The following is a 21,038-nucleotide window of genomic DNA, read 5'->3' as shown; positions in this document are numbered from 1 at the left end:
GTGTTTAGTCCCTAACTTTATCACATCATATGTGCAATCACATGACACATAGGACAAAATTAATGTTGGGACCACAGATAAAGTCATTCATTGTGGATTTCAAAATGGACTCTGAACTGATGTCAATGTCCCAGAATTCACCATTCTTCACACCTAGGTGCAAAATGCAGCTTTGAGCTTCTATTGGTCAGGGTGGCAGATCCCCCCTCTGACCAGATAGTCAAAACTCCAGCGCCTTCCTTGTTCTTCCTCTCTCACTCTACAATCTCTACACTGTCAAGAACTCCAAAATCCTTCAACCATTACTAGCTGTTATGGTAAATTTGGTTGTAGTTATTAAGTTAATTATTAATCAGAGTTATAAACAGTTTAGTACCTTTTTATGAGACCGATTTGGTAAATTTGCTATGGTTTCCCTTCTTGGGATGGTGCCCCTAGGTAATCTAATGTAAATTGGATCATATTATTTATCATGATTAATAATTATCCCTGATAATCATTAATTATTATTGTATCAGTGCTCTATGAGTACTACATAATATTGCCCCAAGTCATTCAGTGCACAACATAATGGTGCCCCGTGTGAGACAATACACAACTTCAATCAGGTTGAGAAACGTCCTCATGGCCTCGAGCAATCACATCAGCAGACTAAGAAACATACAACATGTGAACGTGGACATTCTGCGGGATGTGTTTCATGTGTTAGAGCTTTAGTTTGCTTTTGTTTCATTTGTGGGTGTGTATGTGTCATCATTGCAGTCGTGTGTTTCAGTGATCGTCAGTGACCATGCTGCAGCTGTCGTCATACCAGACTGCAGATGTTAAAGTAAATGACAAGACTGGACATCTCCCACCCTCCACCACCACCTCCGAACAGCGCAGCAACACACCAGGCCAGATACACTTACTGACATGACTGTGACGGTGAGCTTCAATATGCATTCAGTTCAGTGCCTCTCTGTCATCAGCACCTCTGGGCCCCTTCTCTTGGGTTTCACTTTTTATTTTAGGATAATGAACTCAGGTAAATACTGAGATACTTAGAGATGCATCTCGACTGCAGGCCTGTGTTCTCTCCTATAAATCTTTACTTTCATTTAATAAATGTGAATATAATAGGTTGTGTTTTTCCAGCTCTGCTCCACATCTCTCACTTTGCAGGAGAAGTTTTGTTGTCTTTCAGGTTTGACCTGATTACTGATGTACTTTCTGTTCAGTATTTATTTTAGATGAAGACACAGAAAGCATCACTGGCACAGCTGTGTTTACAGGACACTTTCTATCGTCACTGTATATAATTTATTGTAGCCTGTTTTTAAATTTCACAAAAAAACAACATACAGTATATCGCATCACACAGATGTCATCATATCTGCTGATTGAAGTCTACACGCAAAATGTTGTAATAAAAACGTAATCAAGTATTTAATAAGAGAGGGACACAGAGACATGGTCTTTTATTAAAACGTAGCTATTGAAGCTAAAATAAATTGTTCTTTATTTTATCTTTGCTTTGGTTTAGAAGTTGTTTTCTCAATAATTTTTTTTACAGTTAATAGACAAATGAAATTAATCATTATAATTACAAGTGCAACAATTTTTGTTCTTTATTTGAATCCTCGTCATCTTTCACAAAGTGGTCATTTGTCTTCCTGGAGTCCACACAAAAACAACAACAATGAGAAAGAGCAGAATTTATTGAAATATGTTAGTTCAATGTAACAATGACTGTTGTGATATAAAGTCAAATGTTGTAAAAACTAAAAAAGTTTCTTGTACAAACAGAATTGATTGGTTTCCAGAAATAACGAGGACAGATGTCACAAAAACCATATCTTGTTACAACATACAAAGGATTTTGTAAAAAAAAAAAAAGAGTTTTTGTCTTGGCTCCACTAGAGGGCGTCCACAGATCTCTGGTTTAGTTCATATCAACTGTTCAAACCTTCAATAACAGGACATCATCTCACACTACCAGCTGTCTCAGGTGTGATGGAGGATTGGAGCTCGTCAGCTCAAGTCAGTCTGAGAACAGCTGATGGTGTTTTTAATCACATGATTTGATCATCATTAGAAACATCAGCGGCTGATATCAGTAAAAAACTAAACAATAAATCAGACACAGTAAGTAACCCTAACCCTAGGTAGTTTTGCTTTTTCTATTTTATTCATGATAAAAAACTAACTCAAACTACTTTTTGTTCATTCATATTGGTTTTGTCAGGATGCAGCTCTTCTTATATTTACAGTCACTAGACAATAAAGAGTAAATTCATGCAAATGTTTCATAAGCATTGTTTTTTGATGATGACAATGATGATGTTGAAGGCAGGTTTGGCAATTATTATAATAAATAAGACTACATTAAATAATATCAATCAATGCAGTAAAACTGGTGTGTTGTTTTAGTAAATATCAAAGTGACACACACATCAAAGAAAAATAATTACACTAAAAAGGATAAATACACATTGATCAGAATCTGAAAAAAACAAAATACACATCACAAAATATATATTCATTACATTAAATGATGTGAAATTTTCTGTGGAAAATCAAGTGTTTGTTCTACTCAGTGTGATCGACAGGAGAGATGATCAGAGGAGCAGAGTTTTTACCACCATCATTAGGACATGGACCGAAGAATGGGTAGAGTTTCTGAGTGAAGCAGCAGCCAGTAAAGGAGTAGATAAGAGCTGCAGAATCAACGTCATAAAAGGAAACCAGACCCTCCTCATAATCCACAAACACCCCCACCTTCTCAGGCCGACACTTCAGACAGAGATTAATTGAAGGGACAGCACAAGCTTTGTACTCATTTTTGTTCCTCAACCATATCGTCCAGTAACCATTTTGAGGAGACAGTTTGATTTGTCCCTTCCTGTTGATCGACTCTCTGGCCACTCCTAAAGTCCAGTCAATCTTCTCTTTCACCTGAACCTCATAATAAAATCTTCCTGAAGCGAAACTCTGCTTTGCTAAGACACAGGCACATTTATCAAATCTCTCTGGGTCGTCTTGGAGTTTATTCTTTACATCACTATCATATACTTGTTTTCCATCTTCAGACAGGATGAGGTTGGGATGTGCTGTATAAAGATCAAGTGTCACATCCACTGCATACTGCTGGACCCTCTTCAGCTCAAGCAGCTTCTTCATCTGTTTACTGAGCGTCTCCTCCAGCTGATTCACAGCTCTCACCACAGTCCCCTCATATGAAGGTGGACGGATGCTGGCGTTCAGTGATGGGAAGCTTTGGAAAAGGTTGAAAAGCTTACAAATATGCAAAGGGCTTCTCTTCGTCACCTCAGAGATATTTATTGTGTTCAGTGATGGGAAGCTTTGGACGAGGTGGAGGTGGTCTTCAGACTGTGAGAGCTGCTCCACCTCAGAGCTTCTCTTCTCCAGCTCAGAGATTTCCTGTTCCAGCTCTTTGATGAAGCATTTAGCCTGTTTCTCTCTCTGTCTCTGCTTCTCTTTGATGGTGTCGATGAGCTCGGCCTGGCTTCTCTCAACAGACTCCTTCAGAGCGCTGAAGACCTGAACACCAGCTGCTATCTCTCTGTCTGCATCTTTCTTACTGAGCTCCACTGAGCGCTTCATCTCCTGAATCTTCAGTCGTCTCTTCTGGATAATCTGCTGAATTTCAGCGTCTTTCTTCCCCAGCTCGGCCTTTTTTCCTTTATATTCTTCTTTCAGAAGAACAACAGAATGTCCCTTGTGGTCTAAAACAGTGCAGAGCATGCAGACACACATCTGGTTGGTCTTACAGAACAGCTCCAGCAGTTTATTGTGCTTCGTACACATCCTGCCTTCCAGGTTCTCCACAGGGTCGATCAGCTGATGTCCTTTCAGGCCTGACTTTGTCAGATGAGGCTCCAGGTGAGTCACACAGTAGGACGCCAGACACACCAGGCAGGACTTCAGGGCCTTCAGTTCGGTTCCAGTGCAGACGTCACAGGGAACTTCTCCTGGTTTGGAAACTTGTTGCTCTGAGCTGCTGCTGCTGGCTTTCTGTTGAGCTGACTGTCTGAACTGAGCAGCCATCGCAGATATCAAAGTATTAACCTTCAGCTCAGTTCTGGTGTTGAAAATGTCTTTACAGTCAGGACACTGACACTTATCATTTTTATCCCAGTGTTTAGTGATGCAGGTTTCACAGAAGTTGTGTCCACATGGTATGGCGACTGGATCAGTGAACACATCCAGACAGATGGAGCACAGAAACTGATCTTCAGTCAGCAGACAGCTGGCAGCAGACATGTTTACAGTCTGAGGACAAGTGAGAAAAAAACATTTTGTCATTGTTTTATACATTCAAACTATGCTTAGCGGAAAATATATTACACCTGAGTGCCAGAATACACAGAAAATGACGATATAATGATGTATCACGATATAAGTTTTTTATATCAGTCGATATCGACAATTATTGATTTTTTTTTTACCCATTTGAAATAAGAACATTTTGAAAAATAACCCTTTAAATGGTGAATACATGTGAGATTTAAAAAAAAAAACGCTCAGCTTTGTACTGCAGTGAACTGCAAGTGAAGTCCAGATGCAAAGCAAATTTCAACCACCTAAAATGAGGCCCACCTAAAAAAATCTATATTATTTCAAGTGTACGTTGTATAGAAAAAATTCTTTACACATCTTTACGCTTTACATCTCTGTCAGACCGCCCTTTCTATTGGCACTACATTCTCTCAACCGTAGAACCTCCATATCCCTACGCATTAGCGCAACTGAGCTGTTACGGAGGGATACGGAGGTTCTACGGTCTGTGTCTGAAATTGTTAAGTTTCGTTTTGATCGAAAGTAAACAGAGTTTTGTGCATAAACCTCTCGTCCAGCAGCTGGGCCTCGCACTGTATTTCACCGTTCGCAGATCACCTGTTGCTTACGGAGTTCAGTGAAATTATCGAACGTTCTATCGAACGTATTTTCTATTGATATTGATAACGTGTCTATCGCGATAGATATAATTATTGTTTTATCGCCCGGCCCTAAATATGAGCTGTAGTTGTAAATGAATTTTGTCAGAACCATCATGTATTCAGTGTCTGATTAACTAAGACAGCTCGTTCCACAGTCAAGTTCTGGACTGCACTGTGAGTGAAGGAGGCTCAAAAAGAAATTCAATAAGAAAAGTTAAGGACACACAAACTATGTAGGAGAGAGAAGCAGGAGGAGGTGGAAATGTATGGGAACACTGATTGTAAAGTTGCGCTTGCTAAAATAAACATTAGCATTAAATGAACAACAACTTTTCACCATCACTTTTGACCAGAATTACAGCACTTTTTGTAAACTTTGTGATATTTACTTCTCTTGTAAAAATATGTCAATGTTAAATATTAAATCTTAATGTTGAATGTTAAATCCAAATATAAATGTTAAATCTGAAGGTTAAATATAAATATAAATGTCAAATTTAAATATAAATGCTAAATGTTCAATCTAAATGTTAAATCTAAATCTGAATGTTAAATCTAAATGTTAAATCTAAATCCAAATCTAAACTTAGTGTTCAATCTAAATGTCTCGAGTCAAACTACTGTCAGCGAAATTACCAAAATTAAAGCTCATTGAGGCAAACAAGCGCTCTCCTTCGGGTAGTCAGATGGATGATGAAGATGATTGCGCTGCACTGTTATTCACGTCTCCTCACCGTGCTCTCATGTTGCCTGTCATCATGTCCAGCGGCTTAGCTGGAAACATTGGTAGGGCCGTTTTGGCGGCAATACAGATGTTCAGCAATGCATCTGCAACAACAGCGACAGTAGCCCTTTTGCCTGAGTTGCCGCATTATTGCCGCAGCGGTGGTTCACCAATTCTACTCTGTTTGTTCACACAGAGCCAAGCAGCTTGATGTTTAGTGGGTCAAGCTCTCAATCCCAACACATTATAGCAGCATCCATATGATTTGTAAACAGTCAGCAGGTACATGTTTAGATTGACAGGAGGCTCAGGAGACTCTTTAGGAGCAGCAGTGCCAGCTTTCTGTTTGAATTACACAGCAGAGAATTTGCGAACCGCCACTGTGGCGATAATGCTGTGTAAAAAGGGCTCGCGACAGCTACAGCATACACCACAGTAGAGAAACCACGGCACTCGGTTGCTATTGTTTTGTTACTTCTGGTGACAGGCAGCATGAATTTCCATATTATCTAAATATTTAGTTCACCTGTGACATTTATATTTAACATTTATATTTATATTAAACATTTATATTCAAATTTAACATTATCATTTAGATTTAAATTTAACATTTAGATTTAATATTTGCATTTAGATTTAACATTTATACTTAACATTCATATTTAACATATACATTTAGATTTAACATTTAACATTTAGATTTATATTTAACATTTAGATTTAACATTTACCATTTATTTTAGTATACAACATTTAGATTTAACATTTAGACTTATATTTAACATTCAGCATTTAGATTAACATTTAGATTCCACATTATCATTTATATTTAAATTTAACATGTATATTTAACATTTATATTTAACATTTGTATTCATATTAAACATACTAGTGCAGTGCCCGTAAGAAAAATGTATTCCTATATATATATATATATATATATATATACATATACATATATAAAATAGAAAAGTGGGAGGTTAAGTAGCTTTTTCATGGATGGCCAAATGAGGCTGTGTTTGAAGGTGGGACGTCAGGGATATTTAGGTTTGTTGTGAAATCCGATATTCCAGGGTATAATTGGCCGTTATTGACTATTCTTGATTTTGCCATTATATTTCACCTTAAAAATTATTTAGATGCAACAAACAGAACGGGACCGAACCGCCGGCAAAATCCCAGTCCAGCTCGCGCCGCTGCAGGTATAAATCTGCTTGTTTCTTAAGGTGGGGGGTCGCGGTGGGCTCTGCAGTGATTGGCTCTTGTGCGCATGTGACTGTGGTGGCTCTGGTGGACAATGCTGGCGAATTTGTAAAGTATTTATGAAATAATTTATTAACAGTATCATTGCAGTCCAAACAAATGTGAAGTCGCACACCCTTGAACCACGCAGCAGCCATGTTGTAAGTCTCAGGTCAGTCTGATCCTGATCCGCAGAGATATTTGAGGAACACACACACACACACACACACACACACACACACAGACAGAGATTCCTTGCTTTTATAGAGAGATAACATTTGAATTTAACATTTAGAATCAGCATTTAGATTTAGATTCAACGCTTATATTTAACATTTAGATTTAGATTTAAATTCAACATTTAGATCTAATACTTAACATTTAGATTTAGATTTTTAATTTATATTTACCATTGACTTTATATTTTTACAAGAGAAGTAAATATCACAAAGTTCACAAATATTGCTGCTAATCTGGTTAAGAGTAACATTTTACAATTCAGATATGTTTTCCAAACGTGGTTTGTTGCTAAATGTGGTGAAAAGTTGCTGTTTATTTTTGCATGTGCAAATTTACAATAGGCGCACAATAGAGATGTCGATGTTTATCCTCCTCCATAGATACAAGCAGTGGTGTAGTGGGGATTTTATCACTAGGGGAACTCGACCCCACCCCCCCAAAAAAAACCCATGTTATTTGAATTAGGTCACCCGGATAGACCCAAGTTGCAAATGCTTGAGCCATATATCGTTGCAATTAGACGGCTCTCCTTCTCTCTCTCTCACACACACAACATAAACATAGGCAAAACTGTTAACTGTTCAGTGTGTGTCTTTGTATCAGTGTGTTGCTGTAATCGTAAAATTAATTTATATATAAAACTATAACTAAATTATTTGTGTGTGTGTGTGTGTGTGTGTGTGTGGTGTTGCTGCCTCACCAGAAACAACAACTAAGATGACCTGTAACTGTATACATTAAGTGTTTGGTATAAGCTATGGTGATTGAGAGAGAGAGAGAGATAGAAAGAGAGAGCGAGAGAGAGAGAGATGATAAAGGTGGAGTTCTCTTCTGCAATGATTCTGAATTCATTGAATACACATTTAACCCACATCAAATCAGTTGACTCAGAACTGCTGATAAATGAAGAACGCATATAGGTAACAATAAGTACAGTAATACCATAGCTTACCTTTTTCTTCATCAGAGCAATGACTCTCTCCTCTCCTCCTGTCTCTGTCCCTTAAACCTCCTCATCTCTCTCCTGTCTCATCCTCTGTTGAATTTTTAAAATCAAGTATCAAGTAAGTCTAAGTATACTACTGAGTCATGACCTAATATTTTAATGCAATGTTTAGTCACATTATTACTTATCCATCCAAACATCCAAATAATATTATTGATGGATAATTCATACTGTGACTGAACATGGCCTTAAAATATTCTGATTCATTGCATGTCCTTTCATTTTGTTCGCCTCGGCTACATTTACAGTAGTTTACAGGTTAGCATCTCTATTGGCTATCTGTTGCATCTGTAGGCTAGTTCACTATTTTTCTCATTCTCTTAGCTTATTACAATTCTCACCTTTCTCCTCTTTGCCTGATCATCCTCTGACTTTCTTGCTGCATCAAATGATAACTTGGACTGATGCAGCCTCTTACCACTACGTTGCATCTGTGCTCTGATCCATTTAATTGCCGATCTAAAAATAGACCTGCAGTCACATCGCGACCGTATTTACTTTCGGTTTTAATGAAAAGAAACTTAAGGAACTACGGCCCTGCACACACACACACACACACACACACACACGGCGCTTCTCGACACACAGATTCAAAATTAAGCAAATTTTGGCCCCACGGCAAAAAGTGACGAATTATTGTCCTAATAATTGCATGAATGCTTTAAGTATAGACGTATGGCATTGCAAATAGGAAACGGCGCTGCTTCTCTCCTCTCATATAGGCACTGCAACCTCACACAGACTTCAAATCCTGCCGTGACCGCGCCCGCAGTGACACAATAAATATTTTATTAATATTTGTGAATTGCAGTATGTTTTATTAAATTATTCGAAGCTATACTATAGCGAAAATGATAACAAAGGCAATGTTTAAAAAAAAATTTATTAGACAAATAAAAGAAAAATTCTTGCCAAAAAAAAAATAAAAAATCTCGCCAAAAAGACTGGGGGAACGCAATATAACCTACAGCCATCAGAAACATTAAGTTTCCCCTTCTGTGTACAAAGAGCTTTAGTGTCAGAGAGTCAGCTTGGAGGAGGAGGAGGAAGAGGAGGTCCAGAGAGAGGATGAAGATACAAAGAGCAGAGAATCAGACACATTAAATGTTCAGAAGAAGACATGGAAGCTGCTCTGGACTGCAGGACACTCAAACTATTTCTCTCCAAAACTCCCACAACCACTGACGGACCTCAGTTGACAATATGCCCTGAGTGGAACTTCCTGTCAGAGTAGAGTTTAGGTTTTATGTTAATATCAGGGTAAATATTATCTACTGTTCTGCTTTATAAAGGCAGACAACAGTAACTACAGAAACAATGAGGCTGAAATAAAATGTTCAAAGTTCAACTACTTATCAAAGTGTCTTAATAAGTTTTTACACATCAGTTTTATACCTTTAAAGACAATAAAACAACAGTCACCTGAGGTCCGATACTGTCGTCTGTACTTTGGACACTCCAAAGGGCGTCTAAGCTAAGCTAGGCTAGTTAGCTTGTAGCACGACGAGCGGTGATCCTTTTTTCTCTGCTACTGTTGGATTTAGTTACTGTCTTCTGTGTGTGCAGTATGTGGTGTAACACACTCAATGACCAACATGTTGGAGCATCCACATTGATCTTTCAATAACAAGTCAGAAACACGAGTTTAACCAGCCGGAGTTCAGTCACTGTGGTTTGTTTAAACCTGTTTTGTACTTCTGGACACATTTACATGTTTTTATCAACAATGATACATTTTTATTTCATAATATTCTTTATATGGAGACACAAATATAAAAAAGTCAGATTCTGGTCTGAACTCATTGTCGACCTGATTATTAGTTGGGTCATTTTGTCTGTAGGTCAGTTTACTCACCAGTGTTTGCAGAGATTCTGCTGTTCAGTTGAGAAAAACCTGATGGATTCAGATGAATTTGTCTTCAGAGAGAAACAGAGAGACTCGTCTGGACTGCAGCTCTGCTGTCACTCAGACAAACTTTCTCTTTTACTGCTGGAAATGTGACGCTGAAGCTTTTCTTCTCTCAGAATTGCTCCTCCTCTCAGTGCAGCTCTGTAAGTGAGCTTTTATTGCCTTTATTGCTTTTATTGTCAAAACACTGACACAACTACCACTGATAAATATGAGATATTAAAAAAAACTAAAGTCTGATGGCAGTTCAATCATAATGTTTAAAACATCAACAAACTGTATTAGTTTTCTCTCCTTCAGGTAAAGATAAGTACGACAAAAATAAACTGTCTCAAAGTAAAGTGCTAATGTAGTGCTAATGTCACAGCTGTTTCAGGAGGCCTGAGATCTGAGTAATTTTATAAAATACATTTGAAAAAGTTAAATGCATCATATTGTGGCTGTCGATCAGAAAATGTTTGTAGTTTTTTTGAGCGTCATGTCATCAAATGAGATGATGGATTACATGAAATCCCTCTCCAGGTTCAGAACGTCATAATGCAGTTACCTGAAACAAAGTTATTTCTAATTACAAGATTACACAACAACAGAGACATGAGTTCACTTCCTGTTGGATGTAAAATGTATATCTATAAAGTCGTACAGACAGATGTAGTGGAGTAAAAGTCCAATAATTCCTCCTCAGATGTCGTGGCGGGAAAATAAAAATCCTCCAAAAACAGAAACTCTCAAGAAAAGTCTGGTAATCTCATGTTTGTATGTGTGTAAATGTACTTAGTTACTTCCTGTCTGTAACTATAACATTTCAGTATGTATCTGTTCCAAACACTTTACAGTCTGTGATCCATCACAGCAACTAATCCATCTGCACTCCACTGCTGTTCTCCAAAGTGTTGAGCAGCTTCTTTTCGTCTGAAACATTTCTCACAGATACATTAGAAGGAGGAAAATAAGAGTTTTGACCTGAGATGGAGAATCCTTCTGATTAGACCACAGCTGTCGATTAAAGACCTTCTCTGTGATTCTGAACTTTTAAAAGAACCTAAGTACGATTATTTATAATGTATTGTCAGGCCTGACTTTGTCAGGTGAGGCTCCAGGTGAGTCTCACAGTAGGAGGCCAGACACACCAGGCAGGACTTCAGAGCCTTCAGTTTGGTTCCAGTGCAGTCGTCACAGGGAACTTCTCCTGGTTTAGAAACTTGTTGCTCTGAGCTGCTGCTGCTGGCTTTCTGTTGAGCTGACTGGCTGAACTGAGCAGCCATCTCAGAGATGAACGTGTTGACCTGCAGCTTCGGTCTCGTGTAGAAAACCTCTTTACAACGAGGGTGCACAGACTGGGCCCAGGGTCATAATGAAAATGTGTGAATCCTAACAGTGACTACCATTGTTTCTTTGTTCTGCCAGACACACACACACACAAACATACACACATAACTATAGTACATGTTAGTTAGATTGTGCGTTTTCATCTTTGTGTTGAATAAAATACCTTTGAACCTTCTTGCTGTCTATTTAATGTTGTATAAGAATGAATGTTGCCAACCTTTACACTGTCAAGAACTCCGTCTCAAAATCCTTCAACCATTACTAGCTGTTATGGTAAATTTGGTTGTAGTTATTAAGTTAATGATTAATCAGTTATAAAGTTTAGTTTAGTACCTTTTTATGAGACTGATTTAGTAAATTTGCCGTTTTCCCTTCTTCAAGGGTGGTGCCCTGAGGTGATCTGATGTAAACTGGATCATATCATTTATCATACTTAATAGTTATCCCTGATAATCATTCATTATCATTGATAGCCAAATTTAACCTGAAACTCCCTTTTAATGTTGCATCAACACAACTTAATTGTGCCTCGTGTATTGCTAGGCCTATCATAATGGTGCCCCGTGTGAGGCATCCACATAACGGTGCCCTGTGTGAATAAGTGTACTGTTGGCATCATTCTTATGTGTGCAATATTAATTTCAATATTATTTTTATAGTTTGTGACAAAGTTGATGAGGATCAACACCGATTATGTTTATAATGACCCGGTTAGAGAACTGAGATCAGCACACAGAGATGCATTGCAGCGCTCTTCCTCCTCCTCCTCCTCCTCCTCCAGTTAATAATGAATCAGACACAAGAAAATGTTCTTTTTGCTTTTTTTATTTGATTCATTCACTTGCCTTTTTGAATATTTGCTGACTGATGTAATGAAATGACAACTTCTGCCATCATCTGACGCTGCTCACTGGTGCATGTAGTTATTTTACAGAAATAAGCGCTGTTTAGTAGAGTTTACATTCAATATTAAGGACTTAATATCATTAGATATGTGTTTAATAAGATTTCTGAGTGGAGTTCTGTGTGAAAGACAGCCACCAACCACACATGCTTTTCAGCAGCAGTAGTTTCCAGGAGCTGGTGCTGGTGGAGAACACCAAACTCAGCGAGCAGTACTTCAGTGCTGTGCAGAAGTTTGTGGTGTTTGACCTCGGCCTGACTCTACTGCCAGTCAGCGGGCAGACCGAGGCATCGCAGCTCATCACTCAGATTGTAAGTAACAAGAACAAAACAATAAACCTGCAATCAATACCAGTTTGATTTGGTGACACTATCAAATGTGTTGATTCAAGTTTGTTAAATGCATTGGTAGAATATCTGTGATTCAGTCAGTGTCCTCTGTTTCTCTTTGCTAATGCAGCGTTTTGTGTTTGACATTTATAGGCTTCATAGTCTTCACAGTTTGGAAAATGCTTATTTTTTTACTGTTTTAAAAGAAAAGAGAGAAATGTGATGAAATGAGGATATAATTGTTAAAAAATGCTTGACTTGCAACATAATCTTGAGTTGAGGCAAACAGATTTCTATACCCGACTCTCCTTCCAGAGCTGCCAGGCTCTGAGCCCAGTCCTCCTCACACAACTCGTGGCAATAATAACATATTATTTGTTTAAAAGTCACAGCCTGCAGGTGTAGAGTTAACATTGATAACCCAGTCATGATGTCACCTGAGTCAAACCTGCTCTCATTGTGTCCAGGTTAACGCGGGGGGGGGGGGGGGGGGCGGGGGGCAGGGAGAACCCATTCAGGAGGAGGAATTCAATTCAGCTGCTGGACCCGCTGGTTCTGGCTCTGGTCCAGCAGGTCCCTGGGGTTGGCAGGGTCAAAGCTCTGTCCCTGCTTCAGCACTTCTCCAGCATCCAGCAGCTCTGCAACGCCGCCCCCACTGAGCTGGAGCCCATCGTGGATCAAGCTGCTGCTCAGCAAACCCATCGCTCATGACCATAGGTGAGGGTAGGGACGAAGATTGACCGGTAGATCGAGAGCTTTGCCTTTCGGCTCAGCTCCCTTTTCGTCACAACCGTGCGGTGAAGCGCATGCAACACCGCACCCGCTGCTCCGACTCTCCTGTCAATCTCACGCCCCATCATCCCCTCACTCGTGAACAAAACCCCGAGGTACTTGAACTCCTTCACTTGGGGCAAGGACACATTCCCCACCTGGAGTAGGCAATCCACCGGTTTCCTACTGAGAACCATGGCCTCAGATTTAGAGGTGCCGATCATCATCCCTGCCGCTTCACACTCAGCTGCGAACTGATCCAATGAGCGTTGTAGATCTACAGCCGATGATGCCATCAAGACCACATCATCCGCAAAAAGCAGTGATGCGATCTTAAGGTCACCGACCTGTAAGATATTTCAGTCTGGACCAAAGTGAAGAACCAATAGACCGACCTGCGGTTCATAGAGCTAACATGGCTAAAAATAGAGAGCTGACTTTGGTTTGGTGATTTGACCGCTGACTTCACTGGCAAGTGTGCCTTTTTTTTGTTTGTTTTGTAATTTTGCACTCTGCACTTTTGCACCCACACTAAATAAATATCAGTCAGTTGCATTTAAATCAACCTCCTGTTTTATATTGGCATTCAGTGAGCTTGTCAACTCAAGTCGGTCTCAGAACAGATGTTTGTTTTTTTTATCACATGATTTTGTCATCATTAGAAAAAACATCCTTTGTTTTTCCATCTTAAATTATGAATCAACAACAAAATTAACTAATCAGACACAATTAAAACTTAATGTAGCTTTTATTTAAAATGAAAAAGAGAAGAGCTAGACAGAAAAATACTTTTGTCTTCTTCATGAACTTTTATTCAAGAGTTTGTGGCAGTATGAAACACTTATTACTTATACATTCAGACAGATTTTGAAGGCATGACCAGTGACACTCCTACAATCTGAGTGGCCATCCCTCCCCTACTGTTTATTGCTGATCCAAAACATCCAAAGTAATTGACTTGTTATCAGTTTACCCTGTAATATACGGTTTTCTGTATTGTGTAATTCAGGCGAGTCCTCATAAGTTAATTTCGATTGAACCCAGCGTTTCCATGATGCTTTTTTTTTTTGGTGTTTAGCGTCAAGCAGTTAATCAATTAATGGCCTTTGGATCTGATTTATGAGCTTAGATAAAGGTCCTATTTGTTTTTCATTGTAAATATTATACCTGACTGTAAAGGTTCTGCAAAAAAGGAGACTGACCAACAACAGTTATGTGTATGTGTTAAAATTGATTTATGTTTTTGCCTATTAAAACACTAAAGCACATTTAAAATTATGTGTGCAATGTGTAAAATCATTTGGTTATTTTGACATCCCATAGCCTATGATGCACTTCTTATATACACAATGATTAGACGGTGATCAAACAGCAACACAAATCAAGTCTTTCTATAGAAAGTTCACACGACAGGATTTTAGCCCTGATCTTCCCGGTGCATCCTTGTGTGGGACGATAAACATGTGTGAACTGTTAACTGATCCAGGAGCTGACTTTTAGCAGAACGTAATATTAACACATTTCTGAAAGGATTTCATTGATATTATTAAATTTACTATATCAAGAAATGCGTTACCACCCAACCTCAGAGTCAACAATGTCATATGCAACATCAAATATGCGATTGAGTACACATCAAATATCCCTGGAAAGCTTTATGTTTTCAAACTTGATATAATATTAAATAGTGATGGTGTGTTGTTGTAGTAAATATCAAAGTGACACATTAAACAAAACCATTTATGGTAAAAAATTATAAAAACACATTGATCACAATCTGAAAAAAACAAAGGATACATCAGAAAAAATACATTCACTATGTTAATGATGTGAATCTTTCTTTTGAAAATCAACTGATTATCTAATCTAACTGACAAGAGAGATGATCAGAGGAGCAGAATTTTTACCATCATTATTAAGACATGGACAGAAGAATGGGTAGAGTTTCTGAGTGAAGCAGCAGCCAGTAAAGGAGTAGATAAGAGCTGCAGCATCAACGTCATAAAAGGAGACCAGACCCTCCTCAAAATCCACAAACACCCCCACCTTCTCAGGCTGACACTTCAGAGAGAGACGGACTGGAGGGTCAGTAAGGGCATAGTACTCATTTTTATTCCTCAAACCTATCCTCCAGTAACCATCCTGAGGAGATGCTGTGATTGATCCCTTCCTGTTGATCGACTCTCTGACCACTCCTAAATCCCACTCAGTCTTCTCTTTAACTTGAACCTCATAATAAAATCTTCCTGAAGAGAAAATCTGCTTTGATAAGACACAGACACAATAATCAAACCTCTCTGGGTTGGCTGGGAGTTTCTTCTTTACATCACCATGTTTAACTTGTTTTCCATCATCAGACAGGATGAGTTTGGGATGTGCTGTATCAGGATCGAGTGTCACATCCACTGCATACTGCTGGACCCTCTTCATCTTAGGCAGCTTCTTCATCTGTTTACTGAGCGTCTCCTCCAGCTGACTCAAAGCTCTCACCATAGTCTCCTCATATACAGGTGGAGGGACGCTGACTCCTGTCCAGTCCTTGGTGGGTGGAGCAGTGTTCAGTGATGGGAAGCTTTGGAGGAGGTTAGAGAGTTTCCAAAAATGCAAAGGGCTTCTCTTCTTCACCTCAGGGACTTTTATTGTGTTCAGTGATGGGAAGCTTTGGAGGAGGTGGAGGTGGTCTTCAGACTGTGAGAGCTGCTCCACCTCAGAGCTTCTCTTCTCCAGCTCAGAGATTTCCTGTTCCAGCTCTTTGATGAAGCCTTCAGCCTGTTTCTCTGTCTCTCTCTGCTTCTCTTTGATGGTGTCGATGAGCTCGGCCTGGCTTCTCTCAACAGACTCCTTCAGAGCGCTGAAGACCTGAACACCAGCTGCTATCTCTCTGTCTGCATCTTTCTTACTGAGCTCCACTGAGAGCCTCATCTCCTCAATCTTCAGTTGTCTCTTCTGGATCATCTGATGTATTTCAGTGTATGTCTTCCCCAGCTCGCCCTTCTTTCCTTCATATTCTTCTTTCAGAGGAACAACAGAATGTCCCTGGTGGTCTGAAATACTGCAGAGCATGCAGACACACATCTGGTCGGTCTTACAGAACAGCTCCAGCAGTTTATCGTGCTTCGTACACATCCTGCCTTCCAGGTTCTCCACAGGGTCGATCAGCTGATGTCTTTTCAGGCCTGACTTTGTCAGATGAGGCTCCAGGTGAGTCTCACAGTAGGAGGCCAGACACACCAGGCAGGACTTCAGGGCCTTCAGTTTGGTTCCAGTGCAGTCGTCACAGGGAACTTCTCCTGGTTTGGAAACTTCTCCTGGTTTGGAAACTTGTTGCTCTGAGCTGCTGCTGCTGGCTTTCTGCTGAGCTGACTGTCTGAACTGAGCAGCCATCTCAGAGATGAAATTATTGACCTGCAGTTTCGGTCTCATGTTGAAAACCTCTTTACAGTTGGGACACTTGTACGGGACATTAATATCCCAGTGTTGAGTGATGCAGGTTTTACAGAAGTTGTGTCCACATGGTATGGTGACTGGATCAGTGAACACATCCAGACAGATGGAGCACAGAAACTGATCTTCAGTCAGCAGAGAGCTGGCAGCAGACATGTTTACAGTCTGAAGACAAGTGAGAAATAAAACAAAACTATAATTACATTTTGTGATTGTTTTATACATTCAAACTATGCTAAGTGGAAAATATTTTACACCTAACTGAGTGCCAGAATACAGAGAAAATGACACAACTCTAATATGAGCTGTGGTTGTCAATGAATTTTGTCAGAATCATCATGTATTCAGTGTTTGATTAACTAAGACAGCTCATTCCAAAGCCAGATTCTGGACTGCAGTGGGACTGAAGGAAGTTCAAAAAGAGATTCAATAAGAAAAGTTAAGGACACACAAACTATGTGGGAGAGAGAAGCAGGAGGAGGTGGAGATGTATGGGAACACAGATTGTAAAGTTGTGCTTGCTAAAATAAACAGCAACTTTTCGCCATCATTTTCGATTTACAGCACTTTTTGTAAACTTTGTGATATTTACTTCTCTTGTAAAATATATAATTTCAATGTTAAGTATGACAAAAAAATCTAAATCTTAATATTAAATATTAAATCTTTATTTTGAATGTTAAATCTACATATGAATGTTAAATTTCTATATAAATGCTAAATGTTCAATCTAAATGTTAAATCTAAATCTGAATGTTGAATCTGAATGTTAAATCTAAATGTTAAATCTAAATCCAAATCTAAACTTACTGTTAAATCTAAATGTCTCAAGTGAAACTACTGTCACCGAAATAACCAAAATAAAAGCTCATTGACGCAAACAAGCACTATCTGCGGTCTCCTTCGGGTAGTCAGATGGATGATGAAGATGATTGTGCTGCACTGTTATTCACGTCTCCTCACCGTGCTCTCATGTTGCCTGTCATCATGTCCAGCGGCTTAGCTGGAAACATTGGTAGGGCCGTTTTGGCGGCAGTACAGATGTTCAGCAATGCGTCAGCAACAACAGCGACAGTAGCCCTTTTACCTGAGTTGCCGCATTATTGCTGCAGCGGTGGTTCACCAATTCTACTCTGCTGTTTGTTCACACAGAGCCAAGCAGCTTGATGTTTGGTGGGTCAAGCTCTCAATCCCAACACATTATAGCAGCATCCATATGATTTGTAAACAGTCAGCGGGTACATGTTTAGATTGACAGGAGGCTCAGGAGACTCTTTAGGAGCAGCAGTGCCAGCTTTCTGTTTGAATTATACAGCAGAGAATTGGCGAACCGCCACTGTGGCGATAATGCTGTGTCTCTGTGTAAAAAGGGCTCGCGACAGCTACAGCATCCACCACAGTAGAGAAACCACGGCACTCGGTTGCTTTTGTTTTGTTACTTCTGGTGACAGGCAGCATGAATTTCCATATTATCTAAATATTTAGTTCACCTGTGACATTTATATTTAACATTTATATTTATATTAAACATTTATATTCAAATGTAATATTAGCATTTATATTTAAATTTAACATTTAGATTTAATATTTGCATTTAGATTTAACATTTATACTTAACATTCATATTTAACATACACATTTATATTTAATGTTTAACATTTATATTTATATTTAACATTTATATTTAACATTTAACATTTATATTAGTGTACAACATTTAGCATTTAACATTTTGACGTATATTTAACACTTATATATATGTATTTAACATTTAGATTTAGATTTAAATTCAGCATTTAGATGTAATACTTAACATTTAGATTTAGATTTTTAATGTATATTTACCATTGACATTATATTTTTACAAGAGAAGTGAATATCACAAAGTTCAAATATGGCTGCTAATCTGGTTAAAAGTAACATTTTACAATTCAGATATGTTTTCCAAACGTGGTTTGTTGCTAAATGTGGTGAAAAGTTGCTGTGTATTTTTGCATGTGCAAATTTACAATAGGCGCCCAATAGAGATATCGATGTTTATCCTCCTCCATGGATAAAAGCAACCCAGCACACCAACAGTCCTGTCTTTCTACATTGAGTTTGATAGTGATCAATAATCAGTAAAGATGATGACTACAACTCCGTTTGACTGTATATGAGCAAAATGCTCAGTTGAACCGGAGCAGGAGGAGGACGAGCGCTGTCGTGCATCTATGTGTGCGTAATGTAACCAGACAGGACTATCATGGTTATTAACAGGGTGGGTGGCAGAAATAATTCACCTTTAATGAGGAACATTAACAATATAACCTGGCTGCAGCCATCAGAAATATTAAGTGTCTCCCCCTTGAGAAAGAAGACGCGTGAGTTTAGGAGACAGAGTTTAACTTCCTTGATTATGTAAATCTCCATCACTGCTGTTTCCTCTGGAGAGGATCCTCTGTACTGTCCCGTTTATAACTACAGGTTTAGTTTTGCTGCTACAGTGACATTACTATGTGCAAAGGAAAATGATTGAAAGCAGCCTCTCTCATCATAAAAACTCAGTGTACACGCGTTGTGAACCTGCCTATGAAGGTGCATCTCACTATATGAATACTGAGCCTCTGTTAGCAGGTAAAACACTGCAACATTCACTTTAGATCAAGGGCCCATCTTACAACTGCAAACTCTCTCTGCTGCTCTGATCTCATCTCAGTTTGAGCCCGTCAGTCTAAAACCAGCACCGACACTTCAGCTGGCAGAGATAGGAACTGATGCTGGAGGATGGCTGCAGGTTATATTGTTAACATGTTCCTCTTTAAAGATTAATTATTCACCTACACGACCCCACCTGCTATTAATCACGATGATAGTCTGTATGTCCGGTCAGAGGACTCAGATCTGCGCACAGCATTACGCACACAGAGACGCACGGTAGCGCTCCTCCTCCTGCTCGTCCTCCTCCTCCAGTTAAACAGAGTATTTTGCTCTTATACAGTCAAACAGCACTGTTGTCATCATTTTTATTGATTATTGATCACTATCCAACTCCATGTAGAAAGACAGGACTGTGACTAACTGTGCTGGGCTGCTTTAATCCGGCCATCGTTATGTCTTGTGTGGCAGCAATACGCTTTGCATTGAGTCTGTAGGTCAGTGTACTCACCGGTGTTTGCAGAGATTCTGCTGCTTAGTTGAGAAAACTGATGGATTCAGTTGAAAACAGAGAGACTCGTCTGGACTGCAGCTCTGCTCTCACTCAAAGTTTTGATTACGATTCAGAAAACGTGACGCAGCTTTTGTACTCCTAGTGTTGCTCCTCCTCTCAGTGTTTCATTGACTCGTTAGGAAACGCCCTGACTGCAACAACAAGATACAGCAGCCAAACAAACGTACAACTGCAATAGATGACTTAAGGACAGAGGTCAGTGGAGGATATTTAGGAACATCCTGTATGTTCAGACCAACAGGCTGCAGAGCTCCTCTACAGTCCCACAGACACTCCAATGTTCAGCTCACTGTTGAGTCTCAAACTTCACTTTCTGCTGCTTTTCAAACTGTTGGATCTTTTTTCTGACAGATTTCTCACAGATTACAGGAGCAGACTGACAAAAACGTGTTTTAAACTGAGATGGAGAATTCCTCTGATTGGACCACAGCAGTAGATGAATAACTTCTCTGTGACTCTTTTTAATAAGTAGCTGAAATCCAATTTTTCTTTTAAGTAAATGTGTTTTTATGTGGCAGTAAAGTGGCTGATTTAAGAATGATTAACAGAAAATTTTTTTTAAAAAACATCAGTGACATCAGAGAACTTGACCCAGTTAGATTTCATTGCTCTCCTGCCTTCATGTAATCTGCTTCAGCATCAGACTGTAGTTCTTTATTAAGAGCAGGTCCTCATGTGGACACAGGCTGCAGTTTGTTATGATCTCCACTAGAGGGCGTCCTCAGATCTCTGGTCTAGTTCATATCAGCTGTTCAAACCTTCAATAACACGACATCATCTCACACTACCAGCTGTCTCAGGTGTGATGGAGGATTGGAGCTCGTCAGCTCAAGTCAGTCTGAGAACAGCTGATGGTGTTTTTAATCACATGATTTGGTCGTCATTAGAAACATCAGCTGTTGATATCAATAACAAATTCAATAATCAGTCAGACACAATAAAATGTTGTTTTCTTGCTTTTTTCTGATTTATTCATGAAGAAAGAC

At 39.1% G+C, this 21,038-nt stretch overlaps 3 protein-coding genes across 3 annotated transcripts; 1 reads left to right on the top strand and 2 right to left on the bottom strand.

Moving 5' to 3' along the window:
* Positions 1–1,682: 1,682 nt before the first annotated feature.
* Positions 1,683–20,088, bottom strand: LOC115587065 (probable E3 ubiquitin-protein ligase TRIML1). Its single transcript, XM_030426662.1, has 2 exons — positions 19,990–20,088; positions 1,683–4,275 (listed from the first exon to the last, which is right to left on the bottom strand). Exon 2 carries the CDS (start codon positions 4,264–4,266, stop codon positions 2,572–2,574), a length of 1,695 nt encoding a protein of 564 aa, XP_030282522.1. The 5' UTR covers positions 4,267–4,275; positions 19,990–20,088; the 3' UTR covers positions 1,683–2,571.
* LOC115586546 (Fanconi anemia core complex-associated protein 24-like) lies at positions 12,444–13,337 on the top strand. The gene is made up of 2 exons (XM_030425692.1): positions 12,444–12,619; positions 13,124–13,337. The coding sequence occupies exons 1-2, from the start codon at positions 12,444–12,446 to the stop codon at positions 13,335–13,337; spliced, it is 390 nt and encodes a 129-aa protein (XP_030281552.1).
* On the bottom strand, positions 15,120–16,997 carry LOC115587069 (zinc finger protein RFP-like). Its single transcript, XM_030426668.1, has 2 exons — positions 16,042–16,997; positions 15,120–15,957 (listed from the first exon to the last, which is right to left on the bottom strand). Exons 1-2 carry the CDS (start codon positions 16,995–16,997, stop codon positions 15,264–15,266), a joined length of 1,650 nt encoding a protein of 549 aa, XP_030282528.1. The 3' UTR covers positions 15,120–15,263.
* Positions 20,089–21,038: the final 950 nt, after the last annotated feature.

Source organism: Sparus aurata, chromosome 8 (genome assembly GCF_900880675.1).
Source record: "Sparus aurata chromosome 8, fSpaAur1.1, whole genome shotgun sequence".
NCBI classification, from domain to species: domain Eukaryota; kingdom Metazoa; phylum Chordata; class Actinopteri; order Spariformes; family Sparidae; genus Sparus; species Sparus aurata.
The sequence above is the reverse complement of the archived record's forward strand: the minus strand, read 5'-3'. Positions and strand labels throughout refer to the sequence as shown.

Bases quoted from the DNA above. Each gene is read 5' to 3' on its own strand.
- LOC115586546 (XM_030425692.1), top strand. From the start codon at position 12,444: ATGCTTTTCAGCAGCAGTAGTTTCCAGGAGCTGGTGCTGGTGGAGAAC. The intron at 12,620-13,123 runs GAACAAAACAAT...GGGGGGGGCGGG, and splicing joins ACTCAGATTGTAAGTAACAA to GGGCAGGGAGAACCCATTCA.
- LOC115587069 (XM_030426668.1), bottom strand. From the start codon at position 16,997: ATGTCTGCTGCCAGCTCTCTGCTGACTGAAGATCAGTTTCTGTGCTCC. The intron at 15,958-16,041 runs CACAATAAAAGT...CTTCCCATCACT, and splicing joins CAAAGCTTCCCATCACTGAA to GAACACTGCTCCACCCACCA.
- LOC115587065 (XM_030426662.1), bottom strand. From the start codon at position 4,266: ATGTCTGCTGCCAGCTGTCTGCTGACTGAAGATCAGTTTCTGTGCTCC.